The sequence below is a fragment of the Boleophthalmus pectinirostris genome, unplaced genomic scaffold (genome assembly GCF_026225935.1).
Source record: "Boleophthalmus pectinirostris isolate CB_2022bp ecotype Guang Dong unplaced genomic scaffold, ASM2622593v1 HiC_scaffold_1, whole genome shotgun sequence".
NCBI classification, from domain to species: domain Eukaryota; kingdom Metazoa; phylum Chordata; class Actinopteri; order Gobiiformes; family Gobiidae; genus Boleophthalmus; species Boleophthalmus pectinirostris.
In genome coordinates this window covers 38,637,036-38,659,140 of record NW_026570970.1, presented here as the reverse complement: position 1 = coordinate 38,659,140, position 22,105 = coordinate 38,637,036, and the positions used below count along the sequence as shown (strand labels likewise).

At 44.0% G+C, this 22,105-nt stretch overlaps 1 protein-coding gene across 1 annotated transcript in view; it reads left to right on the top strand.

Moving 5' to 3' along the window:
* Positions 1-22,105, top strand: part of dnah7 (dynein, axonemal, heavy chain 7) — a 187,205-nt gene that overhangs the window by 33,685 nt on the left and 131,415 nt on the right. The window contains 5 exon segments of the mRNA XM_055162193.1: positions 449-661; positions 1,373-1,471; positions 3,117-3,365; positions 10,850-10,999; positions 20,361-20,543. Of these exon segments, the coding sequence (XP_055018168.1) occupies positions 449-661; positions 1,373-1,471; positions 3,117-3,365; positions 10,850-10,999; positions 20,361-20,543 (894 nt within the window).

Sequence of the window (22,105 nt, the reverse complement as noted above, 5' to 3'; positions counted from 1 at the left end):
AAACCAGCGGAAGGTGGGAAGGTGCGTTACCTTCAACAGCCTCACTCTGGATTGGCTCCATGCAAACGGATTTCCAAATTGGCTCCTATAACTGCAACCTCGGTGAGCTTCATTTGACTGGAGCTGTACGCTGTGGGTGATGTCACACTTAGTCCACTTCTTTACACAGTCTATGGGAAAACTGTTAGAAATAAGCTTTTACTGCTATACTTTAGCTTTAACATTACAGTATGCAGACACTATTTTATAGAGTTGTTCTGTCAGTATCATTCAGAACTATCGTAGAATATAAGTGTCTTGCTGTGTTGCATTATCAGTATTTGGGTTGTAGATCATAAAACTCAATATTTCTACTTTTTCATCTTCAGTATTGTAGTGTGTAGTGTGTACTCAGTGACTGTGTGACTGTCAAAACGATTGTGGACTTCCGTGTGTGTGATTCCCAAAGGCCCTGTTCCGGACAGTGGCCATGATGGTTCCGGACTACGCCATGATCGCTGAGATCGTGCTCTACTCCTGTGGCTTTGTGACCGCTCGACCCCTCTCAGTGAAGATCGTCGCCACCTACAGGCTCTGCTCAGAACAGCTCTCCTCTCAGCATCACTATGACTACGGCATGAGAGCTGTGAAGTCTGTGCTCACTGCTGCTGGCAACCTCAAGGTCTGGAAGAACATGCATCTGTAGTACATCCAGAGTGTGCATGATCCTCTGCTGTGCCAACTCTGACTCCCTTTAGATAAAAGACAAAATGTCTTCCACACAAAAACATTTTACCCCCATGTTTTCATGAGACATCGAACTATTCCACATGGCCTGTCCATGGGTTTCAGAATAATGTAGAAAAATTAGACCTGTTGACAGAGTGATGAAGAATTTAAAACAGAATATATCTTTTGGGTGGGAAAAGTCATGTAACATGATGCTGAACACTGAAAGAGAAGTCATAATTAGAACTGTCAAAATGTTGATTTTGCCCTAGTTTGTGATTAATAAATAAATAAATAATTACTGAGAGGTTTTTATTAAACAAAAATGGATCTTTTCCCATTATACACACAGTAAATCCATGAAAAATGATCATCATTAACAATCGACAAATGAAAAGAAAATCTTCCCACAACAGCCGTATTAAGCGGAAACTGAAGCAACAGTTTGCCGTTTCCCTTGGGATCAATGACGTATGTGTCTGTCTCTCACAAAGAGGGACTTGTGACATGTTCTTAGGTTATCTGTTGCAGTTTCATTGACTAAAGTCATGTCTGGAGTTGTATTTGTTTGGTTTAGTAAGGCTATTCTGTAGAACTGTGTGTGTATTTTGGTCCCGTGTTACACAGGCCTGGTTTTGTACTGATCCATATTATGTCTGTGCAGCTGGCCTTTCCAGAGGATAATGAAGACACTCTTCTGCTCAGGTCCATCATCGACGTCAATCTGCCCAAGTTCCTCGCTCACGACCTCAAGCTGTTTGAGGTCACACTCTGCTCCTCTGCAGGAGACTGCAGCTCACACAGCCTCACACAGCCTCACACAGCCTCACACAGCCTCCTTATGCTCCACACTGTCACACTAGTCAGATGCACTTACAACTCCCCAATACAAACTGCAGTAGTACTGTAGTAGTGCTGTTGTGCTGCAGTAGGTCTGAAGTAGTATTCTAGTAGTACTGTAGTAGTTCAGTAGTTTTGTAGTGGTACTGTAGTACTGTAGTAGTACTGTTCATTTGGAGCCAAACTGTATGGGTTACGTCACCAAACCCACAGAACATGACCTCTGACCTTTGACCATATTTGCACCAAAATTCAACATGCACATGCTCAGATAGTTATGAACAAACACTTGTCATTTACTACGGCAACACACACAGGGACAAACTTCTATGAATTGACTTTATTGTCATTATATTTACCAGAAATTGGTAAAATGTTCTTTGTTAGATGAAACCTTAGGTCACCTTCATTTCAGTTAAATAGAGTTTGAAAAGAAAGTTTCATAACATTTATTTTTAGAAAAACACTTGAAAATACTGTAGCGCCGTAATCACACACGGAATCTTACACTTAAAGAGACAGTCTGGAATTTTAGCCATAGGACCTCATTTCCTAGTGAGCCAGAGTGTTGGACACGTTTGGAGACACTTGGATGGAATATGTGTCTCCACACGTCTCCAACACTCTGGCTCACTAGGAAATGAGGTCCTATGGCTAAAATTACGGACTGTCCCTTTAAATCATGATAGTCATTTAGCTTGATTTGATTTCAGATGAAACCGTAGTTCATCTTAATTTAAGTTAAATAGTTAAATAGTTAGATAGTTAAAGTTAAATAGAGTTCACAGAGAAAGTTTCATAAGGTTTATTTTAATAAAAACACTGGTAAATTCCCATATCACTGTAATCACAAAACACATGAAATCTTACACTCACATCAGAATCAGCTGGCTTCTGTGTTTCTCTGCAATCATGTGTTTGTTCGAGCTTTTTAGCACTCAGATTTAACTTCAAATGAACACACTAAAATAAAAACTAGAAAAGCAGTCAGAGAGCGCAGACCTCCGCCAAGGACTACAGTCCCCCTCATATTAATTGTGCTTTCCATAAATATTTGTCTCGTATCTTTCAATTTGGAATATGAAAGAGGATCCCATTGTCCATCCCTGAGTCAAATTTCATGGGGTTTGGTCAATAATTAACCGAGATATTGAGAAACAAAATTTTTGGCCCCATTTACCACAATGTTAACTAAAATTTCAAAGTGATCCAGAATCCAGGATTTCTTCCGGATCACCCCCAAAATGAAATCAGTTCTTCCTTTTCACATTTCCAACAAATCCTGAAAATTTCATCAAAATCGGTACATAACTTTTTGAGTTATGTTGCTAAAAGACAAACAAACAAACAAACAAACAAACAGACAAACGCTGGCAAAAACATAACCTCCTTGGCGGAGGAAATAATAATAGATAGATAGATGGCATATTATGTGTCATTTTGTCCGTGTGTGTTGCCATGTGCAGATCCAAATTTAACATAAATTGGACTGTGACTCAGATTGTGGAATGATGCCCCTCTCCCTCCTCAGCCCTGATCCCTGACCTCTGAGCTCTCCTTCCTCACAGGCCATCACCTCGGACCTTTTCCCCGGGGTGCAGCTGCCTAAGCGAGACTACAGGACTCTGCTGGAGGCCATCGAGGAGAACTGCAAACTCATGAACCTGCAGATGACGCCCTTCTTCTCCGAGAAGATCCTGCAGATCTACGAGATGATGATCGTGCGCCACGGCTTCATGTTGGTGGGAGAGCCCTTCGGAGGCAAGACCAGCGCATACAGAGTGTTAGCCGACGCGCTCAACCAAGTCAGCAGCAAGGTTTGTGCCAGATGCCCTCCCAGCTCCCTATACCCCCAGTGTGTCAGATGCCCTCCCGTCCTCCTGTGTTAGACTGAGATTTTGGCAAGTAAATAAGCTCTAGTTAATGTGCAGATGTGGTGTTGTGGTTGGAGAAATACAGTGGGAGAATGGACTTAGTCATTTCTAGAAGCATCTTTTCATTGGTAGCTATTTGAGTTGTACATTTGGATGGAGATTGAGGGTTGAGGAACGAGCTGTGGTTTGTCCCACAGTAAATGGCTGTGATGTTGTCGTGCATTTCTTATTGGAGAAACACGGCTCATGTTGTGAGCTACAGATCTATCATCATCACTTTGTTCATTCGATCTTAAATGTGTTTTATAGATTTGTGCCTCTGTTTTGGATCCTGTCTGTAAAACTCCAGTGCCCATCCTTCACCTCATTTTCACTCGCTGGTAAACTCATCCATCGCCTGTCACTTCACTACGCTCATATTCACTTTCTCCCCTCTCCCTTCTTCTCTTTCTCTCTCCCTTTTCTCTCCCCTCTTCTCTTTCTCTCTCCCTCTTCTCCCCTCTTCCCTTCTCTCTCTCTCTCTCTCTCTCTCCCCTCTCCTCTTTCTCTCTCCCTCCTCTCCCCTCTGCTCTTTCTCTCTTCTTTTACTCTCTCCCTTCTCTCTCCCCTCTCCTCTTTCTCTCTCCCTCTCCCCTTTCTCTCTTCTTTTACTCGTTCCCTTCTCTCTCCCCTCTCTTCTTTCTCTCTCTCCCCTCTCATCCTATACTCTCCCCCTCTCTCTCCCCACTCCTCCTCCCTCTTCAACTCTCATCTCCTCCTGTCTCCTCCTCCTCCCCTCCTCTCTCCCCTCTCTTCCCTCTCCATTCTTCTCCACTCTCCTCCTTTCCCCTCTCTCCTCCTCTCCTCCTCTCCTCCTCTCCTCCTCTCCTCCTCTCCCCCTGTGTGTATCGATCAGTATGAGTCAGTATTATGTACATGGATGGGGGGCTGAGAGCTGAAGGTCCGGTGGAGAAAATAACACATTTATCAAAGTCATTTGTGTTTGTGGCGTTCACTCATCGTCTTTTGCACACACACGCACACACGCACACACGCACACACGCACACACACACACACACACACACACACACACAGTCGGTGCGTCTCAATGTCTGTTTGAATGGGGGGCCTGTTCACTGGGCTCTGTGGCTCCGTCCACACGTGTTACCAACAAGTCCAGGGTCTGTATGTGCTGATGCTGCAACCAACACCACAACCACACACCAGCACACACCAGCACACACCAGCACACACACCACCACACACCAGCACACACACCACCACACACACCACACACCACCACACACCAGCACACACACCACACACACACCACACACACACCACCACACACACCACACACCACACACACACACCACACACCAGCACACACACCACACACACCACACACACACACCACACCACACACACACACACACACACACACACACACACCACACACCAGCACACACACACACACACACACCACCACACCACACACACCACACACCAGCACACACCACACACACCACACACACCACACACACCAGCACACACCACACACCAGCACACACCACCACACACACCACCACACACCAGCACACACACCACACACACACACCACACACCACACACCACACACCAGCACACACACCACCACACACCACACACCAGCACACACCACACACCACACACACCACACACCACACACACCACCACACACACCACCACACACCAGCACACACCACCACACACCACCACACACACCACCACACACCAGCACCACACACCACACACCAGCACACACCACACACCCACACCACACACACACCAGCACACACCACACACACCACACACACACCACACACACCACACACACACCACCACACACACCACCCACACACACACCAGCACACACACACACCACACACACACACACACACACACCACACACCAGCACACACACCACCACACACCACACACCAGCACACACCACACACCAGCACACACACACACACACACACCACCACACACCAGCACACACACCACCACACACCACCACACACACACACCACACACCACACACACACCACACACCAGACCACACACAGCCACACACACCACACACACACACACAGCACACACCCACACACACACACACCACACACCACCACACCACACACCACACACCACACACCAGCACACACACACACCACACACCACACACCAGCACACACCACACACCACCACACCACCACACACACACACACCAGCACACACCAGCACACACCAGCACACACACCACACACCACACACACACCACACACACACACACACACACACCACACACCACCACACACACCACACACACCACCACACACCACACACCAGCACACACCACCACCACACACCACCACCACACACAGCACACACCACCACACACCACACACACACCAGCACACACCACACACACCAGCACCACACACCAGCACACACACCACCACACACCACACACACACACACACCACACACCAGCACACACACCACCACACACCACACACACCACAGACCACACACCAGCACACACACACCACACACACCACACACCACACACCAGCACACACCAGCACACACACCACACACACACCCACACACACCACACCACCACACACCACACACACCACACACCACACACACCAGCACACACACACCACACACACCACACACCACACACACCACACCACACCACCACACACACACACACACCACCACACACCACACACCAGCACACACCAGCACACACACCACCACACACCACCACACACACACCACACCACAACACACACACACACACACACACACACCACACACACACACACACCACACACCAGCACACACCACACACCACACACCACACACCACCACACACACCACACACCAGCACACACACACCACACACACCACACACCACCACACACCACACACCACACACACACCACACACACCACACACCAGCACACACACCACACCACACCACACACACACACCACACACCACACACACCAGCACACACCAGCACACACCACACACCACACACCAGCACACACACACACCACCACACACCACCACACACCACACACCAGCACACACACCACACACACCACCACCACACACCACACACACCAGCACACACACACCACACACACCACACACCAGCACACACACCAAGCACACACCACACACCAGCACACACCACCACACACCACACACCACACACCAGCACACACCACACACACCACACACACCAGCACACACACCAGCACACACCACACACCAGCACACACACCACCACACACCACCACACACCACACACCAGCACACACACACAGCACACACACCAGCACACACACCAGCACACACCACACACCACCACACACCACACACCAGCACACACCAGCCACACACCAGCACACACACCACCACACACCAGCACACACACCACACACCAGCACACACACCACCACACACCACACACCAGCACACACCAGCACACACACCAGCACCACACCACACACCAGCACACACCAGCACACACCACCACACACCACACACCAGCACACACACCACCACACACCACACACACCAGCACACACCAGCACACACACCAGCACACACACCAGCACACACCACACACCACCACACACCACCACACACCACCACACACCACACACCAGCACACACACACCAGCACACACCAGCACACACCACACACCAGCACACACCACCACACACCACACACCAGCACACACCACCACACACCACCACACACCACACACACCAGCACACACCAGCACACACACCAGCACACACACCAGCACACACCAGCACACACAGCACACACCACCACACACCAGCACACACCAGCACACACACCACCACACACCAGCACACACCAGCACACACACCACCACACCACACACACACACACACACACACCAGCACACACACCACCACACACCAGCACACACACACACACACACCAGCACACACACCACCACACACACCACCACACACCACCACACACACCACCACACACCACCACACACACACCAGCACACACACCAGCACACACCAGCACACACCAGCACACACACCACCACACACACCAGCACACACACCAGCACACACCAGCACACACCAGCACACACACCACCACACACCAGCACACACACCACCACACACACCACCACACACCAGCACACACACCACCACACACCACACACCAGCACACACACCAGCACACACCACCACACACCACCACACACCAGCACACACACCAACAGCACACGGGCGGCAGTAGCGCAGTTGGTAGAGCATTTTTGCCCACTGATCTGAAGGTTGGCGGTTCGAATCCAGCTCTCAACATAAAAACATCACAGGATGAGCGGTCAGATCTACTGACCCACAGGTTGGCTGGTGTGATTCCAGCTCACACAGATGAATGCTGCTGTTGTGTCCTTGGGCAAGACACTTAACCCGCCTTGCCCCAGAGTCTGCGTACACTGGTGTATGAATGTGTGTGTGAATGGGTGAGTGGTTCCTTGTTGTAAAGTGCTTTGAGTGCCTTGAAGGTGGAAAAGCGCTATAGAAAAATGTGACCATTTCCCATTTACCACACCAACAGCACACACCAACACACACACCAACCACACACACCAACAGCACACACACACACACCACACACACACACACACACACACACAGCACACACCAACACACACACCAACACACACACACACACACACACCAACAGCACACACCAACACACACACCAACAGCACACACCACACACACCCACAGCACACACACCAACACACACACCAACAGCACACACCAACAGCACACACCAACACACACACCAACAGCACACACCAACACACACACCCACAGCACACACAACACACACACCAACAGCACAACACCACACACACACACCAACAGCACACACACACACACCACACACACACACACAACACACACACCAACAGCACACACAACACACACACACACACACACAACACACACCAACAGCACACACCAACACACACACAACAGCACACACCAGCACACACCAGCAGCACACACCAACAGCACACACCAACAGCACACACCAACACACACACACCAGCACACACCAGCACACACACCAACAGCACACACCAGCACACACACCACAGCAACACCAACAGCACACAACCAGCACACACACCAACAGCACACACCCAGCACACACACACAGCACACACCAGCACACACACCAACAGCACACACCAACAGCACACACACAACACACACACCAACACACACACCAGCACACACACACAACAGCACACACCAAACACACACACCAACAGCACACACACAACAGCACACACACCACACAGCACACACACCAACAGCACACACCAACAGCACACACCAACAGCACACACCAACAGCACACACACCAACAGCACACACCAACAGCACACCACCAACAGCACACACCAACAGCACACACCAACAGCACACACCACAGCACACACAACAGCACACACACACACACACAGCACACACACAACAGCACACACCAACAGCACACACCAACAGCACACACCAACAGCACACACCACAACAGCACACACACCACACACACACACACCAGCACACACCAGCACACACACCAACAGCACACACCAGCAGCACACACCAACAGCACACACCAGCACACACACCAACAGCACACACCAACAGCACACACCAACACACACACCAACAGCACACACCAACAGCACACACCAACAGCACACACCAACACACACACCAGCACACACCAGCACACACACCAACAGCACACACCCAGCAGCACACACCAACAGCACACACACCACACACCACACACCAACAGCACACACACCAACAGCACACACACACACACACACACACACCAACAGCACACACCAACAGCACACAGCAACAGCACACACAATAGCACACACCAACAGCACACACCCAACACACACACCAACACACACACCAACAGCACACACCAGCACACACACCAACAGCACACACCAACAGCACACACCAACAGCACACACCAACAGCACACACCAACACACACACCAGCACACACCAACAGCACACACCAGCACCACACACAGCAGTACACACGTTAGAGGGAAACTGGTGCAGGCTTTGGGTTGGATCATGAACACTTATGTCAGGTTTATACACACTATATCTCCTCTAGCTCTGGTTAATGGGCCATCTCTGTTCTAATGTCGTTTCCTCATCACAAACATGCCTGGAGTTGTGTTTTGTTTCATTCACACAAACCTTGCACATTTAGGCTGAGTTCTTCTCTCAAACTGAATAGAACACTTCCACCTCATGATGTCATGTGGTGATACAGGAAGTGCTCTGCTACGTTTTTAGACATCATACGCCTTTACTTGAATCATTTGGATAATTTCAGCCCTGGAATTGACAATCTGTACTAAACTAAAGGCGGGTAGGGTTACTTAAAGGTCCTATAATACCCAAACATACCTGGATTTGTTTTGTTTCATTCACAAATTTTTAATTTCAGCCTTGGAATTGCCAGTCTCTACTGAGCTAAAGGTAAAAGGAGCAGTTAACATGGAAACTACCACTTCGTAACATCACAAGGTGGAACAGAGAATTGAATAACCCTTTATTATTAGTCTTTCTACATCTCCAAAGCTCAGAATGCTCTGATAAGGAGTAATTTTAATCTAATTTATTATTTTTTATATTTGTTTATATTTATTATTATTTATTTATATATTTTTAGCCTCTTTATAACCTTGTAATTAGTGATGTAGAAATCGAGCAGGTGTAGTTTGTCAACATTCTATAGGTCAGTCATTTAATACAGATGGGGGCAGCTCAAATGAATATTGTTCAGATGCATTTTTGTTGTAATACAAGAAGTGAATGTGTCGAGTCACTGATACTGTAGTTGATGTCAGCAACATTCTCTGGAGGAGGAGGCTGAAGCTAACTCTAGGCACAGCTCTGTCTGAAGCTCTGTTACTCAAATTCGACTTCAATCTGAGCTTTGTTTTTACACAATGTGACTTAGCTGGAACTACAACAGGAGAGCTGATTTGTGCTGTTAAACTAATCTCTCACTCTTAAAATTACACTCACACGCACTGATCACAGGCTCCTGAAAATGTGCTCTTCAAATCCATTTTGTATTTTTTCTTGTGTTTTCAGACAATTTTAAAACATTTCAGGCTGTTTGCTAATGTGTGCATTGTGTCACCATGGTAACTGCTGAACATTCTTCCATAGACATACATGCAGAAGTGCCCCGGCGTGATGTCACTGAAAGTATGTGATGCTAGTTGTAGTATTGTGCTTGTGTTGTGTGTTTGTGTAGGGCGTGATGGAGGAGAATGCGGTGCAGATATCGGTCCTGAACCCAAAGTCCATCACCATGGGGCAGCTGTACGGACAGTTTGACCCCGTGTCTCATGAGTGGTCTGACGGCATCCTGGCCATCAGCTACAGAGGCTTCGCTTCCTCACAGGTAACAGCAAACACACACTAGTGCTACTATGGCTATCATATCAAACATATTAATCATATATCAATCATGCAAGTTTGTAAAATTATTAAACATACACATTTTTATCATTTGGCAATATTAGTCACTAAATTACATAAATGTTGACTATAAATAACATAAATCATAAGAAAATATATCTTAATCTGTTAGTTTCTTATTGAGCTGCTTGAGGTGATCTGGAAACACCCATCGGCTCCTCTCAAAGTCTATGAGAGAAATCTGACCAATCAGTCCTTGCGTCTGTGCGTCCAGTGCATTTGAGTGGCGTGCATGAAGGTGATCACATATACAGCCCATAACCTGAATCTCATAGTGATGGTGTTATTAGGACACATTGTGTCTGCAGCTTTCCTGTAGCCCTGCTCCCGCTGTGAAAGCACCTCCACAGGACACAGGACAGTCTCACCTTACACACACAGACTGTATAAACAAGTGGACTTAGACTGTGATGTCACCCACAGCCTTCAGCTCCTCCCAAATGAAACTCCCGTTGCTAACGGTTACAGGGGCGAATCTGAAGCCAAGCTCCATATTTGGAAATCCTACTGCGAGTGTCATAGCAACCACAAGAGCCAATCATGATTCAGGTGGTTAAATGTGCCTATATATATATATATATATATATATATAGATAGATAGATAGATAGATAGATAGATATAGATACAGATATATATAGATATATAAAATATATATAAGAAAAACTGGACATTGGGGTCTTTGAAGGTCTATTAGCAATTAAATGCTGAACAAGCCATGAACCTCTATTGCTATAGTTTAAGACCAATAGAACAACTTAAAAGTACAACAACCGGAAAACATCGTCGTCTAACAAGTTCAAGTTGTAAGATGCTCTCCTTGACGAACAATCAGCCAACACAGTTTAATGGAACAAATGGCTGGGGTCCATTGATAGTTTTATGAAATGCCTTGATCCACTTGTTCAAATCGTGGAAAAGTTGCGCTGTCACTGAATAAATGTAAATGTCATTCAAACCTGTCAAAACGGGGTGACCCCTCCCTGACGGTGGAAGGGACAGGAAAGCAGGAAGGGGACTTATTTAGCAACGAAATGCACTAGCTGTCAATCAAATTTGTTGCTAACGCCAGCAGGAGTGACCTCGGGGAATGAAGGTGTGTGATTGGTTCGTTATTTACATCCATATTTTGATTTAGGGACAAAATAGTAAAATGAAAAATTCTGGATCATATAGAGCGGATTAATACAAATATCTTTGAGGAGGCTCACAGCAGCAGGTACAGAGAGGAGCCACAAGATCCCAATAGCTCTGTCCAATCATATATATGGTCTATGGTTACACCTGACACCAGGTTACTACAACTACTACTATTATGATCACTGATACTACAACTAATACTACTACTGCTCCTACTACTATGACTACAACTAATGCTTTAACTACTATGATTACTACTATTACAACTGCTGTTTCTACAACTATAATTACTACTACTATTACTTTATTACTATAAGCATAATTTTCTATATTTTACTGTCATTGACTTAAATTGAAAGAGAAAAGAACGCAAAAAGAAAAGAAAGCGATAGGAAAGGCACAATGACAACAACAAACACTGAGATGCAGATTTGCAGTAGTATTATCACTGGACGTCTGGGCCAAATATAGTAGGTCATTTGTGGGAGAATTTTTACTTTAAAAATGACAGATATGGTGCATTCGCATGGGCTTCAGATCTCAGGCATCCTCCGCAATTATTACAACTCACCAAAGTCCACAAATCATACTAATCCTTCTCTACTGCTGATGACACTGCCATTACTAGTGCTGTTACTGCCTTTGTGACCAGCTAAATCCACTCACTTACAGAGCCGTACAAAGACTGTTCCCTGTCTCCCCGGTTTCCAGTGGGCGTGACTGACAGGTGCATTAACCAGTTGTGGAAATGCACGGTCTGTTTGTGTCAAAACAAACACGGAGGCTTACGAGGAAAAAAGAAAAAATAACACAGGAGACTTAAGAAATACTGGTCAGACCCAAATATGCAGAAATTTTTTTATTTGATTCTGTATTATTATATTGTTTGAATAATGACAATCGCAGTAAAATATTGTTCTAATTCTGAATTGGCTTGGTGGATAGTAACTCTGTTCAATATTTATCATAGTTTTTTACATCAGTTAAGTGGCAGTTTGTGAAGAAAAGTTGGAAAAAAATAGAAAGAAATAATAGAATACAAGAAGTAAGTTGTTATAAATTACGTTTATTTGTCAAAGCATAACTGTTGTGTCATTTAAACAGGTTTGGGCTCTTGTTTACATTATTATTAATAGGTAACATACACTACTGGTCAAAAGTTTTAGATCACCGCACTTTTTCCATTTTTTTACTGTTAACTGTTGACCAAAATTTATTCTAAACTTTTGATTGATGAACGTTTTCATTTTTGACATAGAACAGCTGAACACACTCGTGGCTCGTCCTTTTTACAAGAGAAATCAAATATTGTTCAGAAAGTTCTTCCCAAGTCTGTTGCAGAAGTTTCCATAAATGTGTGGCACTTGTAGGTTGCTTCACTCTTCTGTCCAGTTCATCCCAAACCAGCTCCATGGGGTTTAAGTCTGGACACTGTGCTGCTGGACACTCCAGGTTTTCAAGTTTTACCATCTTGTTCTTTTTTTCCTGAGGTCGTTTTGGCGGAGCTTGGACTTGTGTTTTGTATCTTTTCTCTTTTTTTATTAACCTCTGTCTGTTCAGTTCTTACCTTTGTATCATTTCAAGCTCTTCACTGGACTTGCACGACTTGAATTGCAATAAATAACTGGAAAATTTGGGTGTTCTAAAACTTATGACCAGTAGTGTACCTTGTGTGAAGAATCCCTCAGTCGTCCAAGTAGAATCCATGGCAAGGAGAAAATTCAGTTTGTCGACTGGACAAAAGTGAGTTTGGTTGAAGATGTTTCGCAGCTCATCCAAGCTGCTTCTTCAGTTCTGGGCAGATGCTGGTGGACACTTCCTTATATCTGCAGGGAGGAGCTAACTACACTGAAACTACCACACACACACTTGTTTACAGTTTCTGTTTGTTAGTTGGGCCTGTTGACCTGTACAGAGTGTGGGGTTTAATTAGTAGAACAATTCATGGCCATAATGGAGCTTCCACACCTCTGGACCTGACATGGATACACCTGTTGTTCTCTTGTTTGTTTTGTTTTAGGATTGAGAATGGAGTTGTAAATAGGAGATAGATGTAGTGAAGACTGCAGTGAACGCTACATTGGAGAAACTAAACAGCTACTTCACAAGAGGATGAACCAACACAGACGAGAGAGCAGCAGTGGACCTCAGTCTGCTGTACATCTCCACTTAAAAGCCACAGGCCACTCATTTGAGGACAGTGAGCTACAGATTTTAGCCAGAGAAAAGAACTGGTTTGAGAGGGAAGTGAAAGAAGCCATTTTTGTGAAGAAAGAGAATCCTTCTCTAAACAGAAATGGAGACTCAGACACCATCTGTCTCCTATTTACAACTCCATCCTCAAACTTAATTCAAAACAAACAAGAGAACAACAGGTGTATCCATGTCAGGTCCAGAGGTGTGGAAGCTCCATTATGACCATCAATTGTTCTACTAATTAGACCCCACACTCTGTACAGGTCAACAGGCCCAACTAACAAACAGAAACTGTAAACAAGTGTTTGTGTTAGTTTCAGTGTAGTTAGCTCCTCCCTGCAGATATAAGGAAGTGTCCACCAGCGTCTGACCAGAACTGAAGAAGCAGCTTGGATGAGCTGCGAAACATCTTCAACCAAACTAACTTTTGTCCAGTCGACAAACTGAATTTTCTCCTCGCCACAGTAGTGCAGCTGTACGTTTGTCACATCTGCTGCCTGTGTCCAACCAAGAACTAAAACGATCAACTTTTCAGACTTAATTCTAAAAGTGTATTGCCAATTCAGGTGCACACTTTTTCTTCTCTTATAACCTCAGTAATGCAGTTGCTAATGTCAGAGTCATTAGCACTTCACATACTGAACACACTCTTGCCTTGTTTACTTTGTTTAGTGACTAATTATTGTACAGCTTGGTTTTGCATTGCTTCACACACAAAAAGTGTTTTCTCATAGCACATTCAGCCTATGAGTAATTGCGTGCTCTTTCATTCTCCCTGTTACAAGTTGACTCCAATTGAACTGCCAGTGTCTTTAATTGTGTTTGTGTATAAACATGCTCTGACAGTAAACAAAGCTCTCCATTCATTCAGATGTGGGCCTATAATCGTCTGTGTAATAAACCCATTTGTCTGAGCTTCCAAATGAACATGTCATTTTGAGCTGTGGCGATGTGAAGAGGCGTCTTGTACTCGTCATAACCAACAAGTAATTATAAAAGACGCCATGTTTCTGTCCCGACTCCATCTTGGATCCGTGTTCATATAAATTACATTAGGGCTCATTCTAAACTGCTGTCAGTGGATGAGACGAGCACTACACACGCTCTGCTGTAACGCCACAATCCTAAAGTCTGGAGGAATTATGTAGTTGAGAAATGGGTAAAAAGGATTGTGCTTGGGCCAGTTTTGTGTAGAATCCAGTTAGAAGCGTAAACTGTATAAAGAAGTGGACTAAGGGAATGTGACGTCACCCACAGCGCTCAGCTTCAGTCAAATGTGAGCAGCTACAGCGGCAAATTTGGAGCCAGTTTCATGTAAGAATTAAGGATGGGCATTCAATGAAATTTTATTAATCGATTGTCAGGAGAATTAACGATAAATCTCTTGATTAATTATTAATGTTTTTATATAATAAGTATCATCAGTATTATTATTATTATTACTAATCTGCATAAATAAACTCAACTTTACAACATAAATCATAAACACTCTAGAGCAGGGGTGTCAAACTCATTTTGGTCCAGGGGCCGTATCCAACTTTACTTTAATCCCAAAGGGGCCGGATCAGAAAACTCATGGCATATAAACCTCAAATATTTGTGCAGAGAAACACAAATCTATTACAGAAATCTTTTTTAATTGATGAACTCTTTCTTTTACAAAATATTATAATATTATGAACAACCTGAAACTTTAAGAAAAATGCAATTTCAACACAATGTTTTAACATGAACTTGTATGTAAACAGGAATAAGTCAATTTTTCTTGGAAAATCCTGCACTCGGCTCCACTTTTCTCATGTTGGACATTTTTCTGATGAGGGGGTCACGGTCAACAGTCAAAACGATCGTCCTTTAAGAGCGTTTGGAAAGAGACAAGTCTTCATTTGTGCTGCTCTGGTGGGAGGGGCCACGTACAGAGACACTGGAGACGCTGCTGTGATAAACACCACAGAAAATTAATAATATTTTAATAGAAAATATAATTAAAATATTTTAGTAGAAAATCAGCCAAGAGCCAGATTAAAGGTCTTGGAGGGCCGGATCTGGCCCCCGGGCCTTATGTTTGACACCTGTGCTCTAGAGCCACATCAGCCCATTTGAGATTATGTGTTTAATGCAACTTTGCGCAAGTCTTACAGAAACAAAACTTATAAATGTATGAATTAAGTGAAAAAAAACCAAACGTTCTTGTGCACTAATGTGGTTCAGCTTCTGTTGGACTAAAGGACACGACATAGGCTATGTTCAGACTGCAGGGCTTAAAGCTCAATTCCGATTTTTTTGTGAAATCCGATGTTTTTGCGAGGTCGTTCACGTTTCCAATTAAATGTGACTTGTATGTGACTCCAGTGTGAACATTAAACGGCCCGACAATGTCCCACATGTGCACTGGAGACACAACGATGTCAACCACAGCGAGCGTGATCTGTGGACGCAGCATCGAGCACCTGGAGATTTTAAAGTTCCTCTCGTACCGGAGCCAGAACATGAACAACTTACTTGTTTTAAGGAGGAGATTGAGAAGGAGAAGGACGAGGTTTTTGGCTGTGGTGTTTTGTGGAGCAGTGGCAGCGACGTCTGTTAAAAGGAACGTGTGGATGTGGAGACGGAGCCAAGAGTGGTGAGTGGTGATGTGCTTCACTTCAGTGACACAGAGTTCATTAACAATTTTTGTCTACTTCAGCGCAGAATAGTGACGTCTGTGTCTTGTTGATAATGTGTGTAGGTCGAATGAATGTGCTTTGGCCGTGAAGTCACATGTCAAAAGATCAGATATGTATCAGTTTTAGGAGCACATATCCAAGTGGCCTGTGTCGCATTTGAAAAAAATCTGATCTGTGTCGTTCAGTCTGTCATTAAAAGATCAGATACAGGTCACATAGGGGCCAAAAAATCGGATTTGGGTCACTTCAGGCTGCAGTCTGAACGCAGCCATATTGGAATGAGTGTTCTGTGACAGAGGGAGGTTGATGCTGAAGGTGAGTCAGTTCTGTGTGTCAAGATGTTTTCAAAGATCGTGCGTGTGGAGGTTTAGTGCAGCTCTTTATGTTGTCATGTCTTGCCCATCCCTAGTGAAAATAGGAATTTATTTATGGACAAAATAACAAAATAAATCATGTAGAGTGCGTTAATACGAACATTTTAAGAGCAACGTGACGAGGCTTAGCTGCAGTTACAGAGAGAGGTACTGCAATTTATGAACTGGAACTGGAGTCAGAGTCGATGGAGCTGGAAGTGCCCCCATGCTCACTTCCTATTTGGAACATGGTGACTAGTGGATTACCTATGTCCATTTACACAATCGATGCTTAGAATGTAAGAACTGTTGAAGAGACATGACCTTAACATGTAAAGGTACAGCATGTAACTTTGTGGAGGTGAGATCTGTTTTATGCCATATTGTGGAATATTATAGCCAAAGGAAGAACATTTCCAGAGTAGGCTTTCTTCTAGGCCAGGGGTGTCCAAACTTTTTTCATCAAGGGCCTCATATCTAAACACAGACGAAGCAGAGGGCCGATCGAGGGCCGTAGACTGGTGCTCAGTACAGGAAATAATTGAAATGTGTGCATGTTTAACACGTTAGAATGAGCCATCAGTCTTTAATCATGCTAAAATCCTTAAAATATAAAATAAAAGATCCTAAATATTAAATATTATCATATCAAGGTAGATTTTCAAAAAAACTTGCAGTAAAAAAATATTTTTTTAATTGACGCAAGGTAATTTGGGCCAATTCACCTGGAAGCCTGAGGGCCAAGAAAAAATAGTCTGAGGGCCGCATTTGGCCCCCGGGCCATAGTTTGGACATGCCTGTTCTAGGCCAAATAAGAGTCTATGCAAATCAGAGGTGTGCAAAAACATTGAAATATTGATATATTGTATCGTTTAATTTGATGATACAGTATCGATATCAAGGGCTGCTGTATCAACATATCACCAAGCGTAATTTTAGGTATATTTTACTAAATTATTTTGTGTAAAAGCTACAGTTGTGTGTGACATTTTCACTAGCTCTATCAAACATGGAGAAGCAGAAAGAAATTGTCTAAAATGTGTGCAAGGTTAGACCACATCCACAAATTTAGGCTGCTTAAAATGTTTTTAAAATACCAAAAATGTAATAAAAAAATTAATAAAATAAAATATCCAACACAAATGATGTATGATAGGCAAACATTAATCATTTGTATATTTTACTTTAAACTCATATTTAGTTTGTGGGACTGTAGTTTATCATCCCACCTGCCCGCTCCCGCTTCGTGCAGTCCCGCTCCCGCGGCGTGCAGTCCCACTTCCACCCGCACCACAATGACCTCTCAAAATGTGTCCTGCACCGCAGTGTTTTGCGTCGGGTCCCAAGGGTGCAGGGCTCTAACCTGATGTTTTATTTTATTTGTATTTTCTAATTATTTGGAGGTTGACGAAAGGACACAGCGGAATGTAAATTACTGCATTTGTTAAAGTTTGTTAAACAATAAATGACTTTATAAAGTCACCTTTTTTGTTCTATATCAGTCTTTTGATCTGCCACAATAATGTAATCATGAGTTCAAGTTGAGGCTTTTCTCAGCAATTTTTAGGTGAGATTAAAAAAGAGATTAATTAGATCAATTAATTACAGACCATAATTAATTCATCTCTCAATTTTTTTATTTCTTGACAGCACTATTTGTCATATTAACTTTGCACAGACTTAATGGTCTTAGTGGACTTTTAGGTTACGTTTACACTGAAATGAATCACCGTATCAGAAACGATGTGTTTCCAGACACGTCGTTTCTGTGTCCGCATGTCTTCCCTATCCACACAGCTTTGAGCACATTTGTTTACGTTTTACAGAAACAAAACTTAAAATCGCATGGCTCATTTGCATAAACTAAGTGCTCAAAAAATAGCTCGCTCTTGTGCGTTGATGCAGTTCAGCTTCTATCAGACTAAAGGACACGACTCCGTGGAATATGAGTGTTCTTTCTGTGACAGAGGGGTGTTCTGCTGATGGTGAGTCTGTTCTGTGTTTCTGTCATGTTGGAGATGGTTCATGTGAAACTTTTCAGAGATTATACGTCTGCAGGTCATACTCATAGACCGTTTATATGAATGAACATATATTCTAGCCTCTTAGTGTTTTGGCGTTGATTTACTTTGCGGCGCATAGACTCACATCAACATATCAGCGTTTTCAGGCGTCCACACAGTGCCAGATCAGAACTGTACTCAAATGAATTCGTGGGAGCTGGAGGCACCAGATCTGGAGCCGTTTTCAGTCGGATTAGTGTGAACAAACACTGCACACCACAAAGAAAACCACTTGAATACGTACTAGTGTGGACGGGGCCTTAGTATCACAGCCATGATTTTACCTTTTTTTCACTGAACTGTATTGAGTTGATTAGAAATACATCGTTTAGAATCATATTGAATTGAAAGTGCACTGTATCGAAAAACATATCGTATCGAGGCCTGTGTATTTAAGTATGTATCATATCGACAACTTCTTAATGATACTCAGCCCTAGTGCAGATGCTCGCTCAGTAAGGACACATAACATAACATAAAAACATCCAAAACCTGACTACTACCAAAACAACAACTAAGAAGACTGCGCCAATACCAAACCAAATATAAACCAGGGTTAGAACATGGAAGAGACCAGGACTCAACCAGATCTAAACCTTAATCTAAGTCTAAATCAAGGACTACCCCAGGACAAAGCCTAGAGAACATCAACCCTGGACTAGAGTTAAACCTGGAACTTCACCAGGATTAAACCAGACCAGACCCCGAATGTGCCCAGGACAAACCAAAAGTGTATAGAGTCTCAACATGAGCATAAAACAAGACCAAGGACTACTGTAGATTTGAATCTGTTCTAAATGAGAATAAAGCTAAGACACTGTGACTGTTATGCTGACAACATACTCATCTGGTGTGTTTCTGTCTCCAGAGTCCGGACAGGAAGTGGCTGATCTTTGACGGGCCGGTGGACGCCGTGTGGATCGAGAACATGAACACGGTTTTGGACGACAACAAGAAACTGTGTCTGATGAGCGGAGAGATCATCCAGATGTCTCCTCAGATGAGCCTGATCTTTGAGCCCATGGACCTGGAGGTGGCCTCTCCAGCGACGGTCAGACACTCACACTGAACATACATGAGACGCCTTTAGATGGAACGAATGACAAACAGGGCATGGACACCTTTGTAATAACAGGGATAGTAAAGCCTTAGTCTTTTGTTCAAAGCCTCTTCATTATGTGGACAGTGGCTTTGTGCCACAGCTGCCCTGGGACTAGGTGCTGGTGTATGAGGTGTAGGTATTGGTGAACAAGATATAGGTGAGAAAAAGTATTGAAACTAGTTTATGCCACAGATAAGATTCAGATTCAGAAAACTTTATTGATCCCATAGGGCAATTCATTAGCAGCATCTCAGAGCAGTTCTCACTTCTCACACACAAACACAAACACACACTGTGTCAGTCCATTACAGTCCACAAGTGGAACTCAATAATAATCTACAAATTACAGTGCACAATATTCAGAAAACTGTACCCTTACAATTTAGCAATTTAATAGCAGAGGGCACAGAAGAATTTGAGAATCGGTTGGTCTTTCGTACCGGAGCATAAAACCGACGCCCTGAAGGCATCAGGATAAAATCAGGAGCCAGAGGATGGAGGGGCTGAGCCACGAGACACTTGGCTTTGCTCAGCACTCGCTCCTCCCACAAAGGGTGCAGCTTCCTCAGTTTGACCACTGTGATTTTTGAGCAGGTTTTAACCCTCTCCAGGCAGGCGTTGCAGATTTGCAACAGCTAAATGCCAATTACCTACTTACCATCCATATTTTATGAGCTCTTTTTTCCCATCCATGCTGAAAAAATGTGGACAATGTAGACTGTGTAAGAATAACTACACACAAACGGCCTGCCAGAAGTGCAAAGTACTTATGTTGTTTACAAAGGATAAAAATTGTTTCTTGGAGTACCACACGAAAAAGTGATGTTGTTCTGCGACTGTAAAGTTGTTACACTGAGCTTTATGTTTTCATCGTTATGAACAGTGGTTTACACATAAAGTTAGTGTTCATATCATTTTCAGTCTTCAGTGTTAATTTACCACAAATCCAAATCTGCAACATCCCAGAACACACTGGATGTGAAGGTCTCTCTCAAAAAAAAAGTCAGGATTGTATATTACTACCCCATATGATAATTTTCCCCAAATATCAGATTTTTTCCTATTACTAAAATTTAATTTGAGCCCGAGAGGATTAACAATGTTCTGCAGTTTGTTTTTATCCTTCACAGACAAGGATTGAAACAAGCAAATAAAAGAAAAAGTAAGCAGACTTTCGATAAAAGAACAATAAAAATTGTTGAGAATCATTTTGTTTACATTAAAAGAGTTTGGTTTTCTCAACAGATACATTCTTTGCTGCCCTCGTTTGATGACACTTTCAGTGTTTAGATCAAATTTCAATTCATTGTCCATCATGGTGCCCAACTATCCACTAGTTCACCATCATCACCGTGGACGACACTAACGCTGTGGAAAGGTGCACGTCTAAAATCAATTACCAAATAAAAATATAATCAAATAAAAATTAATCAATATCATAAAAAATATGAGCTGCAGTAAATAACCAACAGAATGAAAGTTATCCATTTGCATCTATAATGAACCATCCA